At 36.1% G+C, this 21,177-nt stretch overlaps 1 protein-coding gene across 12 annotated transcripts in view; it reads right to left on the reverse strand.

Annotated features, from left to right (window-relative positions):
- LOC143222408 (synaptogenesis protein syg-2-like) overlaps window positions 1-21,177 on the reverse strand; it is a 140,200-nt gene that overhangs the window by 114,544 nt on the left and 4,479 nt on the right. For 6 of the 12 annotated variants that reach the window (XM_076448952.1, XM_076448996.1, XM_076448942.1 and 3 more), the window contains one exon: window positions 5,134-5,242. The exons of 5 other annotated variants lie outside the window; for them this stretch is intronic. In XM_076448952.1, coding sequence (XP_076305067.1) covers window positions 5,134-5,221 — 88 coding nt within the window. In that variant the 5' untranslated portion in view covers window positions 5,222-5,242. Of the gene's footprint in view, window positions 1-4,483; window positions 4,789-5,133; window positions 5,243-21,177 lie in introns of all 12 variants that reach the window. One more of the 12 variants, XM_076448977.1, reaches the window with a different exon arrangement.

The raw sequence follows: 21,177 nt of genomic DNA on the forward strand, positions 1-21,177 counted from the left end.
ACATAAAACATTTACTAGTTACTGTGACATGCTGATAAACTAGTTAAACATTTAGATGAACATAAGGTCTAAAGAAGTTTGGTTTGGTTTGTTTCGAATTTCGCGCAAAGCTACACGATGGCTATCTGTGCTGGCCCTTCCTAATTTACACGATGGCTATCTGTGCTGACCCTTCCTAATTTAGCAGTGTAAGACTAGAGAGGAAGCATCTAGTCATCACCACCCACGGCCAACTCTTCGGATACTCTTTTACAAAGGAATAGTGGGATTGACCGTCACGTTATAACGCCCCCACAGCTTAAAGGGCGAGCATGTTTAGTGTGACGGGGATCTGAACCTTTTAAAGAAGTATATTAGTTCCTAAGATTTTACCTTTCAAGCTATTTGTTTAAAATATACATACCATAGCTTCTAATAGCTTTACACGGCTGTAGAAAGGTATTTTGATTTTATGGCTACCTTGTATTTCTATTACCGTGCTAAAATAAATTATTCATTTAGATCTCGAATATGCAAAATGAAAATAAACATATTTTACTTATTCATGAAATTGTTTAGTCAGTATGAAGAGTGATATTACAATACTAACTGGGTTAAAGGAAAAACAGTTTTATTCAATGCTGTAGCTGAAAAGTTATTAGACCCCTACATTTATTTCTCTTTTTGGCTGTCCTTACGTTTATCAGGACCTCGGGGCCCGACATTGGCTCAGCATCTCCCGCAAGTGCGGGGCTGCGTGGGCCTACTTATCTTATGGGTTTTATTTTGCAAATGAATTCTTGGACGCCTCGCTGTACATATGTTTGAAAGATCTTTATGTTTATGAGCATTTGTGCAGTTGTGAAGCAAATAACATAGATTATATAATATTATAGCTGTCCCATAGAATAGTGACCGATTTCAAAGAAACTGCATAGAATAGAAGTATATGCGCAAAAAGAAATCATAGTTATTTATCTGCAGAATATTTGTTTATATCAAACCTTCTGATAACATACAGCGGTACCAACAACCAACATTTAAGTTTCTCATGTTTGATAGAGTATAGAAACTGATTGTCACTCTTATACTGCACTACTCTCCCAAGATATGAACTGCAATGTTTTGTATCAAAAGGTCGCGATCCATAAATCCTTGACCTTACAGTCCTCACATATAAATCTTAGATCGTTGTTTTGGATTAAGCACAAAGCTACTCAATGAGCTATCTGTGCTCTGCCCGCCGCAGGTATCAAAACCCGGTTTTTAAAGTTGTTGATTCGCAGACATACCACTGAGCCACTGAGAGTCTAAGGCTTAAAAGGAAATCTATAAATTACATATAACGTTTTTCCCCATTTTCAAACGCAATGTATGAAAAGTGTTGGAAGCATTTGATACGTTCCTTGTTACTGTACAGTAAGCTCCGGGGCTTATATAACCCTAATACAACCAACTAATAAGCAATTGTTGTAGGATTTGTTTTTTAAGAAAAGATAGTCCGTCAGTCGGGGTCGAAAATAGATTAAGAATAACAAACAAAGTAGAACACGAAGGAACTGAGGATGAGGTGTTTTTTTTTAGTTCTTAATTAAATAATCGATTTGTTTCTATGATGAGTAACAAAAATGTTTGTTCAGGAAAATTATTTATTGATATTGCCTCCACTATTAACTTATATTTATAAATATATTATTGTTACCATGCTTCTGTTCAATATAATTTTACAATGTTATTTCATAATATGATAGACTTTGCACGTGAGTGACATCACATCTGCAAGCTTGATAACATTCAGAAACTTTCTTTCGTTCATTGAATAAATGTTTCTACGTTTTCTTAGACTCTTTTATAAAAATAAACGAATCCCCGTCGCACCAAACATGCTCGCCCTTTCAGCCGTGAGGGCGTTATAATAGTTCAGTCAATCTCACTATTCGTTGGCAAAAGAGTAGCTCAAACGTTTGAGTAGTGTCTTACGACAGAATGATCACATAAGAAACATAAGGAAATTATAAAACTTTTTATCGAAGTAGATTGTTTTTATCAAGGACAAATTAATCTTACCAGACAAACAAGTGATTTAACAAATATAAGAAATTACGCTTAACAAGTACACCTTGCTGGTGTATATTCTAAAGACGGCTGGTATGGGTATTAAAACTTTATGAACTACAGAACTACCTATGAAGGTCGAAACGTTGTTCTCTAGTTCATTGTAAAATTAACGTTTTAATACCATACCAGCTGTTTTGGGAAAACATATTTACTTCAAGTGGGTTTCTCGTCATCATGAAGGACCTTGCTGGTCACTACGATGGACAATTAAAACATTCTTAAGAATATCTATGTTTATTATACTGTTCACTTACACTGTATCACGTACACTATTTACCTCACGACCTGTTTCTCACACAACAAAGCGAAGTTTAGAGCAGAAAAAGTTTGCTCTACTTGTAAGTTTTATTTGAAAATGACTGACACCATGATCAGAACGGTACACACAGTATGTAATAAGCTTCGCTTCGCTTCTTCTTTCTGGGTATTTGGGTATGTTGAATTTTTAAATACCCAGAAGGGTCAGGTGCACAAGAAATCTTTCTCCATCTCTAGCTTTCATGTCAGCTACTATTATGTTGTTGTTGTAATGATTTTGGGTTAGAGTATCCCACAGTACTCCCGCCCTTTTCAGGGCACTGTCCGTGTATTGTCTTGATTTGCCCCTTTTTCCCTTTATAATAAAATGTGTGTTTGTTTTGAATTTCGCGCAAAGTTACACGAGGGTTATCTGCGCTAGTCATCTATAATTTAGCAGTGTAAGACTAGAGGGAAGGCAACTACATATTATCACCACATATCGCCAACTCTTGGGATACCTTTTATCAACGAATAGTGGGATTGAAGGTAAAACAATAACGCCCCCACGGCTGAAAAGACGAGCATGTTTGGTGTGACGGGGATTCGAATTTGCGATCCTCAGATTGCGAGTCGAGCGCTCTAACCTCCTAGCCATACCGGGCCTAATTAAAAATGAATGGACAATGTCTGTGTACAGCGTTACTTGCTGTTTCCATAAATCTAAATGAGATGACTTACATAACTTATCTCGGTTAACTTCTGTTCTTTTCTACACTATAAACTCAGTATAAAGGATGGACAACACAAAGGAACATTTTTCAGGTTTTACGAACATATTATTGAAGATCTATCGCCTGAAACACTCTACAGGTCCAGCATGACCACATGGTTAAGGCACTCGACTCGTAATCCGAAGGTCGCGGGTTCAAATCCCCGTCTCACTAAACATGCTCGCTTTTTCAACTGTGGGAACGTTATTATTTAACAACCAATCCCACCATTCGTTGATAAAAGGTAGCCCAGGAGTTGGTGGTAGGTGGTGATGACTAGCTAGCTGCCTTCCCTCTAGTCTTACACTGCTTAATTAAGGACGGCTAGCACAGGCATCCCTCGTGTAGCTTTGCACGAAATTGAAGAACGAACAAACGAAGCACTCTACAATAGTTTCGGGCCAGTTAAATTACGAATATCGGAGTTATGACGGCGCTGCAGTATAACGGATCACTTAAAAAGATTGAAATCAAAAGTGAATGAAAAATTTTCAAATGCAATTTTTGCACACTGTTCTTGTCACAAATTAAATTTAGAACTGTTTGATCTATGCTACCTAAAAACGTATATAGATTTTTTTCCTGATTTTGAATGGGCTATCAGTTTTATTTTCTAATTCTTTGAGGAAGAAATAAACTTAAGGTCCATCAAGGCTATCATACGCTTGAACTGTTATTGACGTTTGGTGAAACAGCTTATGAGTTTCTAGATCGTTTTGTGCCATTGTTCACAAAATCACAGGTCCAGAAGACAAACTGGGCGAGGACGTCCACATGGACTTGCACTCTGGAATTAATGATAATTTATTTCTCAATATTTTTGCGTATATTAAATGAATATGGCAGAGAAATTGCTTAATGAATTGTAAATAAACATAAATTAAAAATTGCTGAAAAAATAAATGATGAATTTGATAGGAAATGGGGGAAGGAGGATATAAAGATGAAAATCGATTGAAACAATTTTTATATTAATATTTGTGTTTTCAAAACGTTGCTATAGTAATGTTTTTAACACAACGTCAGAACAGCGAGATGATAGACTTCCAAACCTGAGTTCCAATTTTTTTATCGGTGCGATACAGGTTATCTTAAACCTGCTTTGATGTCTTTAAACTAACTATTTAAATATGTCTGTTTGTTTATAAATTTCATGCAACACAGGAGGAACTCCACCGTTCTGGCAATATTTAGTGGTTTCATATTTCTGAACAGTCAAACAATTTGAAGCCCTACAACTTCTCATACGTTATAAAATCTACACTAAGTACAAAAAAACAACTTCTGAGCATAGAGCTTATTTCAAAGAAGTTTTTTTTATCAAAAGTAGAAAAAAATATATATGTTTGTTTGAAGAACAAATGCTGAAAACAAACCAGAACAACTCTTATATGTTTGTCCGACAATGAGCTACCATCTTTCTTGTTACTCCGAGGCTCGGCATGGTCTGGTGGGTTAAGGCGTTCGATTCGTAATCCGAGGGTCGCGGGTTCGAATCCCTGTCGCACCAAACATGCTCGCCCTTTCAGCCGTGGGGGGCGTTATAATGTGACGTCAATCTCCCGATTCGTTGGTAAAAGAGTAGCCCAAGAGTTGGCGGTGGGTGGTGATGACTAGCTGTCTTCCGTCTAGTCTTACACAGCTACATTAAGGACGGCTAGCGCTGATAGCCCTCGAGTAGCTTTGCGGGAAATTCAAAATAACAAATAACAAATATAAACCCATTAAATAACACATGTATGAAAAAATTAGTATTAGACATGACACAGTGACATTTCCCTTAAAAATATTTGTTTAACATCTCTAGAGATAATTGGGTCACAGCATGATAGAAAAGTAACGCTTGGATAATTATAGGTGAAAAAAGAAATATTCGAGTGATTCAAAATTGTCCGAAAATGATCATTTCTAACGATAACATTACATAACGAAAAACATTTACCAAAACATCGGTGGTGTAAGTTATTGGTCAAAATACCAAACTTGCTTTATTATCTAATATTTAAACAGAAACTAAATAACTTACCATTATTTTGACAATCTGTTAAACAGAAGAATGTTATTAAATGAAAAATCCCTTGCCAGTTTCTAAATGCCAGATAAAGAACACCCATCAACACAACGAGAATTCAAACCTGTTTTAAACAGAAAAATAAATGAAGATAAGTTACCTGATATGCTTTTATTTGTACGTATTTTAATTATCAATATGCGAATTTCACAAAAGCTTACCAATCTTGCTTATATGTGTAATAACATCCAAGAATATTAATTTCATGAGTAGAGAATAAGAAAACAAATTTAAATATTCACAAGTAAGATCTTTCTAAGGCTAAGTACAGAGTGATAAATGATAATAAGATAAATTAATACTATGGGACAACAAGGAATTATTGGTTTATCTTCGCTGTCCCATCCTCGAAACAAAACTATTAAAAAATAAAACAACAAATTAAAGGCTGCTCTGATCATTCGTATAATCATCAAACTTACTTGTAAACGCACTTAAATTTACTGACTTAGCTGAAAATAGTTTCTATCTTGCTAAATCTATATTTGTGTATCCTAGTTCTATAATTCTAGCTGTTAGTAAAGAAAATTGTTGATGCATCGACATTATCAATTCATTTTGCAATTATATACACTTCAATCAGACCCCTCTAACTCTTCTTTTCTCAAGAAAAACCCCACCTCAATCAGACCCCTCTAACTCTTTTTTCTCATGAAAAACCCACTTCAATCAGACCCCTCTAACTCTTCTTTTCTCAAAACATAACCCCTAAGTCAGATCCCTCTAAATCTTCTTTTCTCAAGAAAAGTCCACCTCAATCAGATCCCTCTAACTCTTCTTTTCTCAAGAAAAATCCACTTCAATCAGACTACTCTAACTCTTCTTTTCTCAAGAAAAATCCACCTCAATCAGATCCCTCTAACTCTTCTTTTCTCAAGAAAAACCCCACTTTAATCAGATCCCTCTCACTCTTCTCTTCTTGAGAAAAATTCACATCAATCAGACCCCTCAAACTCTTCTTTTCTCAAGAAAAACCCCACCTCAATCAGACCACTTTAACTCTTCTTTTCTCAAGAAAAATCCACTTCAATCAGACTACTCTAACTCTTCTTTTCTCAAGAAAAATCCACCTCAATCAGACCCCTCTAACTCTTCTTTTCTCAAGGAAAACCCCACTTTAATCAGATCCCTCTAACTCTTCTCTTCTCAAGAAAAATCCACCTCAATCAGACCCCTCAAACTCTTCTTTTCTCAAGATAAACCCCACCTCAATCAGACCCCTCTAACTCTTTTTTCTCAAGAAAAACCCATTTAAATCAGACCCTTCTAACTCTTCTTTTCTCAAAAAATATCCCCTCAGTCAGATCCCTCTAAATCTTCTTTTCTCAAGAAAAGTCCATTTCAATTAGGTCCCTCAAACTCTTCTTTTCTCAAGAAAAATCACCTCAATCAGACCCCTCTAACTCTTCTTTTCTCAAGAAAAATCCACCTCAATTAATCAGACCCCTCTAACTCTTCTATTCTCAAGAAAAATCCACTTCAATCAGACCTCTCTAGCTCTTCTGTTCTGAAAAACAAATTATCGATTTTAACCTTTCATCACATAACAACCCCTCCATCCATGGTACCATTCTTGTAATTTTCCTCTGAACCATTTTTGACCATTCAATGTATTTCCTAAGTAAGCAAACCCAATACTCGAGATTTAACTCAAACAGTGATCTGTATGTTGAAATTGTAACCTCTTTAGAATTGTGTTCAATATTTTTGTAAACACGACCTAAGACTCATACTTCCCTACTATTAGCAACAGTACATTGATTGGACGGTATCAGAGACTGATCTACTGTTACACCAAGATCGGCCTGGCATGGCCAAGCGTGTTAAGGCGTGCGACCAGTAATCTGCGGGTCGCCTGTTCGCATCCCCGTCGCGCCAAACATGCTCGCCCTTTCAGCCGTGGGGCCGTTATAATGCGAGGTAAATCCCACTATTTGTTGGTAAAAGAGTAGCCCAAGATTTGGTGGTGGGTGGTGATGACTACTTGCCTTCCCTCTAGTCTTACACGGCTAAATTAGGGACGGCTAGCACAGATAGCCCTCGAGTAGCTTTGTGCGAAATTCAAAATACAAATAAATACACCAAGATCCCTTTTTAATAACATTGTTAATCCAATGGCAACATCTTGCATTTATCACTCTGTAAACCCATCTGACATTTATTTACCTGACTCACTAGATGATCTAAATCCTTTTATAAATCAGTAGCGTCCTCTTCACAGGCAGCAACACTCAGGGCATTGATATCATCAGCAAATACAAATAATGTATTGACCATTCTTTTATCTATCTTATTTATGTAAATCAAAGAGAGTAAAAGTCCAAAGACAGAGACCTGAGAAACATCACTTAATCCGGTTTGACTGAACTCGTCTGTTTTCTTCCATCTGACCACTTTTGTGTCCAGTTAGTTAGAGATAAGTTTTCTTCACAAATGTTTTAAGTGACACTTTGTCAAATGCTTTTTGAAAATCCAGATATACCTTTAACCTCATCTGCGTATATAATGATATTTACGAAGCGTCAAAATATTTGTAAGACAAGATTTTCCCTTAGTGAAACTATATTGACTATCCAATTCAATTTGAAACTTTGTTAAATTACTTTCTAAAGTATCTTTCATCTGACTACCAAAATCTTTTTCCCAGAACTGATGTAAGACTAATAAGCCTATAATTAGTGAGGAAATTTTTATCACAGCCCCTGAAAACTGGAGTTATACAAGCTAACTTCCAATTCTCTGGTACTTACTCACTATTCAAGGACTGGCAAAAAAACTAGTAGAGTTGTACTAACCGCCCAGGGTTAGCGGTTGAATATGCAATATTCAACTTCATTCAAAACCTTTGAAGAAATATTATCTAATCTTATCATTCTAGAAACTTCCCAGTTTTATTTTAACAGGCTCAGAATTTATGCGATTGCCTTTTTCAACACTGTCTTCATCTATCATTTGCTCAATATGAGGAATACAGCTTAAAGAAAATAAAAAGAATTTATGAATCTACCCATTTCATAATCATCAAATACAAACCTTTCTTTGTTACCCCTCAAGGGTCCTATTCCCATCCTGACATGTACATAAAAAATCCTTACTGTTTATTTTTATATTTTCAGCCCAATTGTTATCATACATCACTTTGGGTTTCCTGTTTGACCAACTCTTGTTTTCTTCTAAAATGTTCTAAATCTTCCCTACCACCAGTCAGTTTAAAGTTCTTAAACTTGTGATGGTTTTATTAAGTTTTATCTCTTACACCTTTCGTGAACCAGCCTGAATTTTTATTTGCAGCTTTCCGTTTCTTTCTGTAAGAAATATATTCGTTTTGAATATTAAACAATGTTTCTTTCCACAATTTATAAACCTCCAGATACCTCAGCTTCCCCATTCTCAACGGATTATTCTTGTCGTATCGCTTGAAAATTTGGATTCAAAATATCATTATTCCTGATTTCCATACACAGCAAGACATCAAACCTCATGCAGCAATGACCACGTGTACCTAGGTATTCCCTAATTTACACTACTTCAACCATTTCTGTGTCGTTAATTAACAATAAAAAGAAAATAACGTTATTTTTAGTAGGATCCTCGATCAATTGGTTGAGAAATCCCAATTTAACAGTTTCCATAAACCTCTGTCCGTTATGGTTTGACTCCAGCATATCCCAGTTAATATATCTGAAATTAAAATCACCCATAACTAACATAATTAATTAGCTTCATTAACAGTTGAAATGTTAATCTTACTTTCAGACTCTCCCTAATTTCATCAGTTTTATCTGGTGTTCTGTAACAAATTTCAATTTCTCTTTGATATCCACTAAACTGGTTCAATATCCTTGTTATTATTTTTAATATTATCAACTTTAACAGGATTTATCTTACAATTTACATCTAGAATCACTTTTCCTTCTCTCTCTAGTAGGCCCGGCATGGCCAAGCGTGTTAAAGCATGCGACTCGTAATCTGAGGGTTGCGGTTTCGCATCCCAGTTGCGCCAAACATGCTCGCCCTTTCAGCCGTAAGGGCGTTATAATGTGACGGTCAATCCCGTTATTCATTTGTGCACAACACACTGTGGATACCGAAAGTGGCACAAAGTTACAAGATGAGCTACCAGTGCACTACACACTGTGGGTATCGAAAGTGGCACAAAGTTACAAGACGAGCTACCTGTGCACAACACACTGTGGGTACCGAAAGTGGCACAAAGTTACAAGATGAGCTACCTGTGCACTACACACTGTGGGTATCGAAAGTGGCACAAAGTTACAAGACGAGCTACCTGTGCACAACACACTGTGGGTACCGAAAGTGGCACAAAGTTACAAGATCAGCTACCTGTGCACTACACACTGTGGGTATCGAAAGTGGCACAAAGTTACAAGATGAGATACCTGTGCACTACACACTGTGGGTACCGAAAGTGGCACAAAGTTAAAAGATGAGCTACCTGTGCATTACACACTGTGGGCACCGAAAGTGGCACAAAGTTACAAGATGAGCTACCTGTGCACTACATACTGTGGGTACCGAAAGTGGTTTCTGACGGTGCGAGTCCGCAGACATACCGAATAAAACTCTGCAGATGACACTGTTGTCTTTACCTTTATGTAATATTTCCTTTAAAAATGAAAACAAAATCTGGTATTATTTTATTATCAGAAATTAACTGGTTATTTACCAGTTTTTTTATAATTTCTAAATGTTCTTAAACTGGGTAAAAATACCTTTGTTAGTCAAGCAGTGGGTGAGTTTCCATAGATACTATAAGCTAGTAGATGTAAGATGTTGTAGAATGCACAATTGTTATGAAGTGATAAAACCATGACGGTTTCGTTTGTTTTGTATTTTGTGCAAAGCTACACGAGGGCTGTGTGCGCTATTCGTCCCTGATTTAGCAGTGTAAGATTAGAGAAAAGGCAGCTAGTCATCACCACCCACCGCCAAATCGTGGGCTACTCTTTTACCAACGCGGATCAGTGGGATTGACCGTAACATTATAACGTCCCACAGCTGAAAGGGCGAGCATGTTTGGTGCGACGGGGATTCGAACCCGCGACCTACGGATTACGAGTGGAGCGCCGTAACTCCCTGGCCATGCAGGGCCTAACCATGGCACAAGAAAATATTCAAAACAAAAACTTCTACTACAGAAAATTTAAATATATTTGGGGGGTACAAGAAATGATGTGAGATATAAAAATGAGTACACTTGTCTTTATATGATCACGCTTAATATATTGTTTGTTTGTTCTTAGTACGTTCACATTTACGTAATGAGCACAGTTACCACACTCTGCAGAATTCTGTTTCATAATGAACAAATTTGAGTGACTAAAAATCATTACAATTATTTCATTAGTATTTTATATAATTATTAATTTAGTTGTTTTTTTCTTAATATATATATTTGAATATTTTTTCTACCTGAAATGTATATCAAAATCACGTCAATTAGTTAATAAAAAACTTAAATATAGATGGATTTATATTATACTAAAGAGGAAAGAAAGAAATCTAACCAATTACTTATTACATTATATCTTCATATAAGCCAGGCCCAGCATGACCAGATGGTTAAGACACTCGACTTGTAATCTGAGGATCGCGAGCTTTATATCCCCGTCATACCAAACGTGCTATAATGTTATAATGTGATGGTCAATCACACTATTCGTTGGTAAAAGTGTAGCCCAAGAGTTGGCGGTTGGTGGTGATGACTAGCTGCCTTCCCTTGGTCTTACACTGCTAAATTAGGGACGGCTACCGCAGATAGCCGTGAAATAGCTTTGCTCGAAATTCAAAAAAGAAACAAAACAAACAAATCTCTTTAGTACCCTATTAAATAACCACGTAGTATATACTAAGGGATAATCAGACATACAATAGTCTACTTACAACAATAAAAACTAATAAGAACTAAGTCATACACAAAATATACACTGATATCCTCAGCATAAAGTATTAAGAGTACTAGGGCACCTGGAGCACTGTAACAATACTGTGTGTGTAGTCTCTGTATATAGTAGTCTCAAATAGTCTCGTTACAGTAGTCTGGGTAAGCTGATATTTGTTCGTGAATCATGAATTGTTTGTTTCTATTGAATTAAGCACAAAGTTACAAGATGAGCTACCTGTGCACTACACACTGTGGGTACCGAAAGTGGCACAAAGTTATAAGATGACCTACCTGTGCACTACACACTGTGGGCACCGAAAGTGGCACAAAGTTATAAGATGAGCTACCTGTGCACAACACACTGTGGGTACCGAAAGTGGCACAAAGTTACAAGACGAGCTACCTGTGCACAACACACTGTGGGTACCGAAAGTGGCACAAAGTTATAAGATGAGCTACCTGTGCACAACACACTGTGGGTACCGAAAGTGGCACAAAGTTACAAGACGAGCTACCTGTGCACTACACACTGTGGGCACCGAAAGTGGCACAAAGTTACAAGATGAGCTACCTGTGCTCTACATACTGTGGGTACCGAAAGTGGCACAAAGTTACAAGATGAGCTACCTGTGCTCTACATACTGTGGGTACCGAAAGTGGTTTCTGACGGTGCGAGTCCGCAGACATACCGAATAAAACTTTGCAGATGACACTGTTGTCTTTACCTCTATGTAATATTTCCTTTAAAAATGAAAACAAAATCTGGTATTATTTTATTATCAGAAATTAATTGGTTATTTACCAGTTTTTTTATAATTTCTAAATGTTCTTAAACTGGGTAAAAATACCTTTGTTAGTCAAGCAGTGGGTGAGTTTCCATAGATACTATAAGCTAGTAGATGTAAGATGTTGTAGAATGCACAATTGTTATGAAGTGATAAAACCATGACGGTTTCGTTTATTTTGTATTTTGTGCAAAGCTACACGAGGGCTGTGTGCGCTATTCGTCCCTGATTTAGCAGTGTAAGATTAGAGGAAATGCAGCTAGTCATCACCACCCACCGCCAAATCGTGGGCTACTCTTTTACCAACGGGGATCAGTGGGATTGACCGTAACATTATAACGTCCCACAGCTGAAAGGGCGAGCATGTTTGGTGAGACGGGGATTCGAACCCGCGACCTACGGATTACGAGTGGAGCGCCGTAACTACCTAGCCATGCGGGGCCTAACCATGGCAGAAGAAAATATTCAAAACAAAAAACAACTTCTACTACAGAAAATTTAAATATATTTGGGGGGTACAAGAAATGATGTGAGACATAAAAATGAATACACTTGTCTTTATATGATCACGCTTAATATATTGTTTGTTTGTTCTTAGTACGTTCACATTTACGTAATGAGCACAGTTACCACACTCTGCAGAATTCTGTTTCATAATGAACAAATTTGAGTGACTAAAAATCATTACAATTAAATCATTAGTATTTTATATAATTATTAATTTGTTGTTTTTTTCTTAATATATATGTTTGAATATTTTTTCTACTTGAAATGTATATCAAAATCACGTCAATTAGTTAATAAAAAACTTAAATATAGATGGATTTATATTATACTAAAGAGGAAAGAAAGAAATCTAACCAATTACTTATTACATTATATCTTCATATAAGCCAGGCCCAGCATGACCAGATGGTTAAGACACTCGACTTGTAATCTGAGGATCGCGAGCTTTGTATCCCCGTCATACCAAACGTGCTATAATGTTATAATGTGATGGTCAATCACACTATTCGTTGGTAAAAGTGTAGCCCAAGAGTTGGCGGTTGGTGGTGATGATTAGCTGACTTCCCTTGGTCTTACACTGCTAAATTAGGGACGGCTACCGCAGATAGCCGTGAAATAGCTTTGCTCGAAATTCAAAAAAGAAACAAAACAAACAAATCTCTTTAGTACCCTATTAAAGAACCACGTAGTATATACTAAGGGATAATCAGACATACAATAGTCTACTTACAACAATAAAAACTAATAAGAACTAAGTCATACACAAAATATACACTGATATCCCCAGCATAAAGTATTAAGAGTACTAGGCACCTGGAGCACTGTAACAATACTGTGTGTGTAGTCTCTGTATATAGTAGTCTCAAATAGTCTCGTTACAGTAGTCTGGATAAGCTGATATTTGTTCGTGAATCATGAATTGTTTGTTTGTATTGAATTAAGCACAAAGTTACAAGATGAGCTACCTGTGCACAACACACTGTGTGTACCGAAAGTGGCACAAAGTTACAAGATGAGCTACCTGTGCAGAACACACTGTGGGTACCGAAAGTGGCACAAAGTTATAAGATGAGCTACCTGTGCACAACACACTGTGGGTACCGAAAGTGGCACAAATTTACAAGATGAGCTACCTGTGCACTACACACTGTGGGTATCGAAACTGGCACAAAGTTACAAGACGAGCTACCTGTGCACAACACACTGTGGGTACCGAAAGTGGCTTCTGACGGTGCGAGTCCGCAGACATACCGAATAAAACTTTGCAGATGACACTGTTGTCTTTACCTTTATGTAATATTTCCTTTAAAAATGAAAACAAAATCTGGTATTATTTTATTATCGGAAATTAACTGGTTATTTACCAGTTTTTTTTTATAATTTCTAAATGTTCTTAAACTGGGTAAAAATACCTTTGTTAGTCAAGTAGTGGGTGAGTTTCCATAGATACTATAAGCTAGTAGATGTAAGATGTTGTAGAATGCACAATTGTTATGAAGTGATAAAACCATGACGGTTTCGTTTATTTTGTATTTTGTGCAAAGCTACACGAGGGCTGTGTGCGCTATTCGTCCCTGATTTAGCAGTGTAAGATTAGAGGAAATGCAGCTAGTCATCACCACCCACCGCCAAATCGTGGGCTACTCTTTTACCAACGGGGATCAGTGGGATTGACCGTAACATTATAACGTCCCACAGCTGAAAGGGCGAGCATGTTTGGTGCGACGGGGATTCGAACCCGCGACCTACGGATTACGAGTGGAGCGCCGTAACTACCTAGCCATGCGGGGCCTAACCATGGCAGAAGAAAATATTCAAAACAAAAAACAACTTCTACTACAGAAAATTTAAATATATTTGGGGGGTACAAGAAATGATGTGAGATATAAAAATGAATACACTTGTCTTTATATGATCACGCTTAATATATTGTTTGTTTTTCTGAGTACGTTCACATTTACGTAATGAGCACAGTTACCACACTCTGCAGAATTCTGTTTCATAATGAACAAATTTGAGTGACTAAAAATCAATACAATTATTTCATTAGTATTTTATATAATTATTAATTTAGTTGTTTTTTTCTTAATATATATGTTTGAATATTTTTTCTACTTGAAATGTATATCAAAATCACGTCAATTAGTTAATAAAAAACTTAAATATAGATGGATTTATATTATACTAAAAAGGAAAGAAAGAAATCTAACCAATTACTTATTACATTATATCTTCATATAAGCCAGGCCCAGCATGACCAGATGGTTAAGACACTCGACTTGTAATCTGAGGATCGCGAGCTTTATATCCCCGTCATACCAATCGTGCTATAATGTTATAATGTGATGGTCAATCACACTATTCGTTGGTAAAAGAGTAGCCCAAGAGCTGATGGTGGGTGGTAATGACTAGCTGTCTTCCCTCTAGTATTATACTGCTAAGCTAGGGAGGGCTAGCGCAGATAGCCCTCTTTTAGGTTTGCGCGAAATTCAAAACAAAACAAACCTTGTACTTCTATCTATTATTAATCACACTGAATAACTTAAAGTGAGAAACACACAAATTTAACGGTGAAAGGATCGGTAACGGTCAAATACAAAAGTATGCAGTTTATAAAACGCGATCAACACAGGTTTTACTGTTTGCTGCTTAGCAAAACTATGTTTAGATTGAAGTAAAATTTTTATTTTCAATATATCATACTTCGCTACATAGCCGCCTTTCGTTATGTCATGTGTTCCTGACTCGCTGTAATCTGATTGTGAAATGCCTTAAGTTCAACAACCTGTAACATATGTGCATAAAAATAAAAATGTATCTATAATTTTTGGGTACAGTGATTTCCAACAGAACAGTGCAAAGATCCAAATAATGCAGCAGATTTGGTGATGTTAAACAGTGATAACAGGACGACAAACAAACACAGATGTACAAATAACAACAACAACAATTCAGTTTTATGAACCAAATTATGCTGTAACTTAACCAAGTCATTTTGTTTTCTCTTTCTCTTCAGATGGTTTATGGCTATTTTGCGGAAATAAACAAAATGAACGACAATCATAATAGGACTAATGTAACATTCTCGTATCAGATCGAAGTCATGGATAGATACTAAAAATTCTAAAGTATCTACTCCATCTATCATTCCTGTGCATGTTCAAGAGAGTTATTCTTAATTTGAAATGTATATGATTTCACTTCTGGAGACCACAAACAGTTCATTGTGGAGCTCTCTGCCTAAGCTAAGCTAAAAAATAACGCATCGAAAAATCACTGTGTTAAATAACAACTGTCGCAGATTAAGGTTTACAGTTACGACAGAAAGTGTTCGTACACCTGCGTCGTGAGTAGTTTTTTCTTCATAACTTAAAAAGTATCACGATTAGGATAATGAAAGTAGGGTTTATTTCAAATATTATACTAACACACATTTACATATTTTTTTATGTAAATTAAACGACAAACAAACTGTTTATAAACAAATAACCAAACATAGGAGAGGTAGAAAGTGTTCGTGCATCTACTTTAATGGTCAGTTGTGTAGCCTTTCACGTGAACTACTTGACACAATCTCTCCTCATAGCCCTCCATGATCGTTTGAGAGTACTCGACTGGTATTTTGTTCCATTCTTCTTTACAGAAGGCCTCCAACTCTTGCAAGTTTTTCGGATGACGATGATGAACCCTGGTCTTCAACTTATGCCAAACGTTTTCAATTGGGTTGAGATCGGATGACTGCGATGGCCACTCCAGAACGCTTATATGGTTCCTCTGCAACCAGGATTGCACATATTTCGATGTGTGTTTAGGGTCATTGTCGTGCTGGAAGATCCAACGACGCCCAAGCCGCAAGTTCCGAGAGCATCATTCTTGATATAAGTGCCTAATATCTCAACGTACTTTTCTTTTTTCATGATTCTGTTGACGCGATGAAGTTTGCCTACACCAGAAGAGCTGAAGGAATCCCACAGCATGATCGAGCCAAATCCCTGTTTAAGTGTAGGGACGGTGTTCTTTGGAAGATTTTGTTTCCCCTTCTAACGGAAAATATAGCGAACATCATTGTGGCTGAACAGCTCCATTTTAGTCTAGTCTGACCAAAGAATACTCTTCCAATAGGTAAAGGGTTTATCTACATGCTTTCTTGCAAACCTCAATCGTGCTTCTTAATGAACAGGCTTTAAATATGGAGTTCTACGAGGACGGCATGCTTTGAACCCAAAAGAGCGTAACATGATCGTAACTGCAGAGGTGCTTACTTCAACCACAGTTTACCTCACAAGTTTTTGTATGTCATTACGTGCTAAATGAGGGTTCTTACTAACTTCTCTGAGAAACTTCCTCTTAGTTCTCTCTGGAATTTTGGTGAGGCGTCCGGAACGAGGGAGGTTAGCAGTTGATCCTGTAAGTTTAAACTTGGCAATGATGCTTTGAACAGTAGATTTCGGCACATTAAGTTGTGTAGCAATACCGGAAAGAGACACACGAGACTTGTATTTTAACATAATTCGGTTGTTTAAATCACTGGACAGTTGTTTCCTGTTCGCCATCATGACCAAGCAGATAATGACTGAGACGGCGCTAAGTTGCCGGAAGTACATTTTTTTGTTGGCTAAATTCCAATAATTATGAACTAAGTGTCTAGTTCTGGAATGGTATAATGTAGTTTATTCACCAAACTAAACAATTATTTTACGGGAATATTAGTTTTTTTCACACGTTCTAAACTGTACGAACACTTTCTGCTCCTCCTATTTTTGGTTATTTGTTTATAAACAGTTTATTTGTCGTTTAATTTACATAAAAATTTATGTAGATGTGTGTTAGTATAATATTTATAATATATCCTACTTCTATTAGCTTACTCGTGATACTCTTTAAGTTATGAACAAAAAACCACTCGAGACGCAGGGTTACGAACACTTTCTGTCGTAACTGTAGCATAAATGAAAGATATTTCACGTTATGTTTCGTAAGAATGCCAATTAACTGCATGCAGTGAAACGGATTTACTGTCGTACATTTATTTTAGTCCTCGCGCTTGTTTATGTATAGTTGTTTTGTGTTTTATTTGCAAGTGACGTATATTCTTGACTGTGCATTGCGCAAGTCTCGCCTGTTCTTGAAATTTGCAGAAGATTCTTGAAAGTGAGAATAAACAATATTTGTTTTAGGAAAACGCACTAGAATATAGTTGAAACGTTGAGAAACTCGCGTGATTCATAAATAAAAACCAAAGTGCCGAGAGTTATAGGAGTGTTACTTATATAAATATTAATTTGAAAGCTATAGAATTTGACCAATAACGTTACAGATTTCGAACATTACAAACCGTTCAACTTCAGCAAATTACTTCTGACGTTACAATTTCTACGAAGACATGAAGTGAGCTTGTAAGGGTGTGAGGCTAGCCTAGAAAAGACATCATTAGCATAGGCGAGGTGTAACAAAATCAACTAAGATCTAACTTGCTCGTTGTGGACCTTGACCATCGATAAAATATTCAATGATAGACCAGATAGAAGATACTGTATAGTTTCTATGTTTGTAAAATTCTTGCATATAAATCATAATTTGTAATAGCTATTATAACCGCTATTATATATTGTATTTCTTTAGTTTTTATATCAAAAATATATTTCTGTAAAAGTTGACACATATTAACAGTTAATTAACTTCTAATTTTCCGATTACTTGAAATAAGAATACGTTAACATACGTAACATAAGAAATCGAAAACTCGTCCGAGATAAATTATAATACGTAACAGCAGAACATTTAACCAGTTCGGTGCCGTAGACGAGATAACTCGTCCAAGCCGATCGGTAACACAGTGCCACGGACGAGTTATTTTCGTTCTCAATAATAACTAACGTAAATGCTAGATGTCAGCACCATACACGCATTTGACCTACTTACAAATTGTTTCACTTTCGATCCAAAATGGCGTCACGAAAAAAGTTACAAAATGAAGAAGCATTAGAGTTTTATTGTAGCAGCTGAAATACTTGGCAGTCAACATGTTAAAAGATGTATTACTGTGACAATAGAGGGCAAATAAACTTGATTTTAATTGCAAAAATGTCAGAAAGGTGTCATTTTTGTTTAAAGATCTGGTTGCTACTGCAGTACAACAAATACTGCACGAAGTTAGGTCCTTTAAATCACATATTGATCTAAAGAGCATGCAACCAACTGTGTTGGGGGTCTTTCTGTACTACATCCATGTTGGTCCTGTTAGAAATAATGAAAACGTTATTTTTTAAGGTAAGGATATGCTCTTTTGTACCAAATTGGTCTTGTTCTGAGTTATAATGAATATCAAATCAAGTAATACAGATCAGTTAAGCAAACTTCTAAACAATTCAGTCCCTAGCTTTGTGTTTAGGAGTCAGCAACTAAAGTCATACAATTGTTTGGATGCCAAAACAAAACAAACAGTTTAAAGGGAAGAGGGGTAAACCACAAATGAAAACTACGGAACAGAAACTGAAACTGAAACTAACTGATTTTAATACTGACGTTTGGTAGTTGTTTAGTTTAAAATAAGTTAAATATAGTTTAAATAAATAATTAAAATTGTTCTTGATTTCACAATCAAATTTAGAATTATACTTGTATTGTCAATACGAAGACCATGCCATGATACTTGAATTACATGGTTTGTTGGTTTTGGAATTTCGCACAAAGCTACTCGACGGCTATCTGCACTAGCCGTCCCTAATTTAGCAGTGTAAGACTTGAGGGAAGGCAGCTAATCATCACCACCCGTTGCCAACTCTTGGGCTATTCTTTTACCAACGAATAGTGGGATTGACCATAAAATTATAACGTCCCTACGGCTGAAAGGGCGAGCACGTTTGGTGCGACCGGGATTAAATTACATGGAATTAACCAAAGATTTATGAATAGTAGACATATCGGGTATCTGCTGTGTCCAATGCGAGAATCGAACCCCTATTTTTAGCGTCGTAAATCCGTAGAATTACCGCTATCCCATCTTTAAAGATAAAACAACAGTTGATATCTATAAAATGAACGATACTTATAAATAACATCCACAATAGTTTTCATGTTTTTCGTATGAAGAAGTAATCATGATTTCATTTTGTAAAGATTAAGCTGTGATAATAACAAATATTATAGTTGTTCCAAATACAAAATAACCACTTCACTATAATATAATGTTTAGGGTTAACTGGGATCCTAGCAATCTATCCCAGTTTTCCTATCCTCTAAATTAAACTAAAATTAATTAAAAAAAACACTTAAAGTCAACCCTTATCATTCATAATGCTGTCAAGCGTATATTAAAATCACTTAAATTTATTTAAAAAAACAAAATTGTCTTGACTGAAGATGACTCTTACTTTGCTAAACTTTACGATGATGTATCAACGCTATCAGTTCCTTTTACAACCTTAAGCACCTTAATCAGGCTAACCTTTAACTTCTCTTTTTTCAAAAAAATCAATGTTGAAGATGTAAGGCTTCTGTCCATTCTATTAACCTTCTCTGGACTCTGTCTAACAGATGAATGTCCTTCCTATGGTAATAAGCCTAAGACTTGACACAACACTCGAACTTTGACCTAATCAATAAGTTACACAATCAAAGTGTAATATCGTTAGACTTATATTCAATATTTCTATAGATACGACCTAAAATATTGTTTGTCTTACCCCTAGCAACCGCAAAATGTATGGATGATCCCTAGCAACAGCAAACTGCGTGGATGGCCCCTAGCAACAGCAAACTGCATGGATGGCCCCTAGCAACAGCAAACTGCATGGATGGCCCCTAGGAACAGTTAACTACATGGATGGCTGTACATATTGATCAAGCATTAGACCAAGATACTATTGTTTCATGACACCTTTGAGAGTATTCCCATCCCAATAACACTTATAATTCAAATTATAACCCATAATTAAAAAATTAAAAAAGTAACCCATAAGCATTCTCATGCTTTAATAATAATTAAAACCCACCTGAGATTTATTTATCCGGATCAATGATGACGTGAATCTTTTTTTAAAGTAGTAGCATCCGGTTAAGAACCAGAAACATCTGGTTAAGTGAGTTTGACCATTCCTCCATCTTCATATGAGTCAAATAAAGCAAAGATCCATGAATTACCCTATTGTAAAATTAATCCAGTTTCACTGAACTCCATTTATTATAACCTTCTGCGTTATTACGTCTAGTAAGTCTTCTATCTAACGAGCTAAAGTATCCCTCCTACACCTATACACATAATTGTTTTACAATATGGCGTCTTGTCAAATACTTTTTGAAGCCCTTCGCTAGTACAGCGGTAAGTCTATGGATTTACAACGCTAAAATTAAGGGTTCGATTCCCTTTGGTGGGCTTAGAAGATAGCCCCATGTGGCTTTGCTATAAGAAAACACACACACACTTTCTGAAAATTCAGATATACTCTTACCCTAACCTCGACACCTAGTAACCTTTTTAAAAGAATACCGAAATAGTTTTAATGAAAAGATTTTTTCTTAGTGAAACCATTTTTACCATTTACTATTATCTGGACTTTGTTAAATAAACTTGCACAGCAATTTTTATCAAAATTTCCAAAACGCTCCTTACGACTAATGCAGGAATGATCAGATATGAGAAACGTTGAGTTACAGATGATTCTAGAGATATCTGTTTGCTTTCCGTTTGATAAAATCTCTTTCTTTAAACAAATTATGTTTAATATAACATGTATTTGTCAGTTTGAAAGCGCTAAGTGTATTTATATTCTATTTTAATAATAACAACAATAATGATTTTAT

The sequence above is a fragment of the Tachypleus tridentatus genome, chromosome 1 (assembly GCF_004210375.1).
Source record: "Tachypleus tridentatus isolate NWPU-2018 chromosome 1, ASM421037v1, whole genome shotgun sequence".
NCBI lineage: Eukaryota > Metazoa > Arthropoda > Merostomata > Xiphosura > Limulidae > Tachypleus > Tachypleus tridentatus.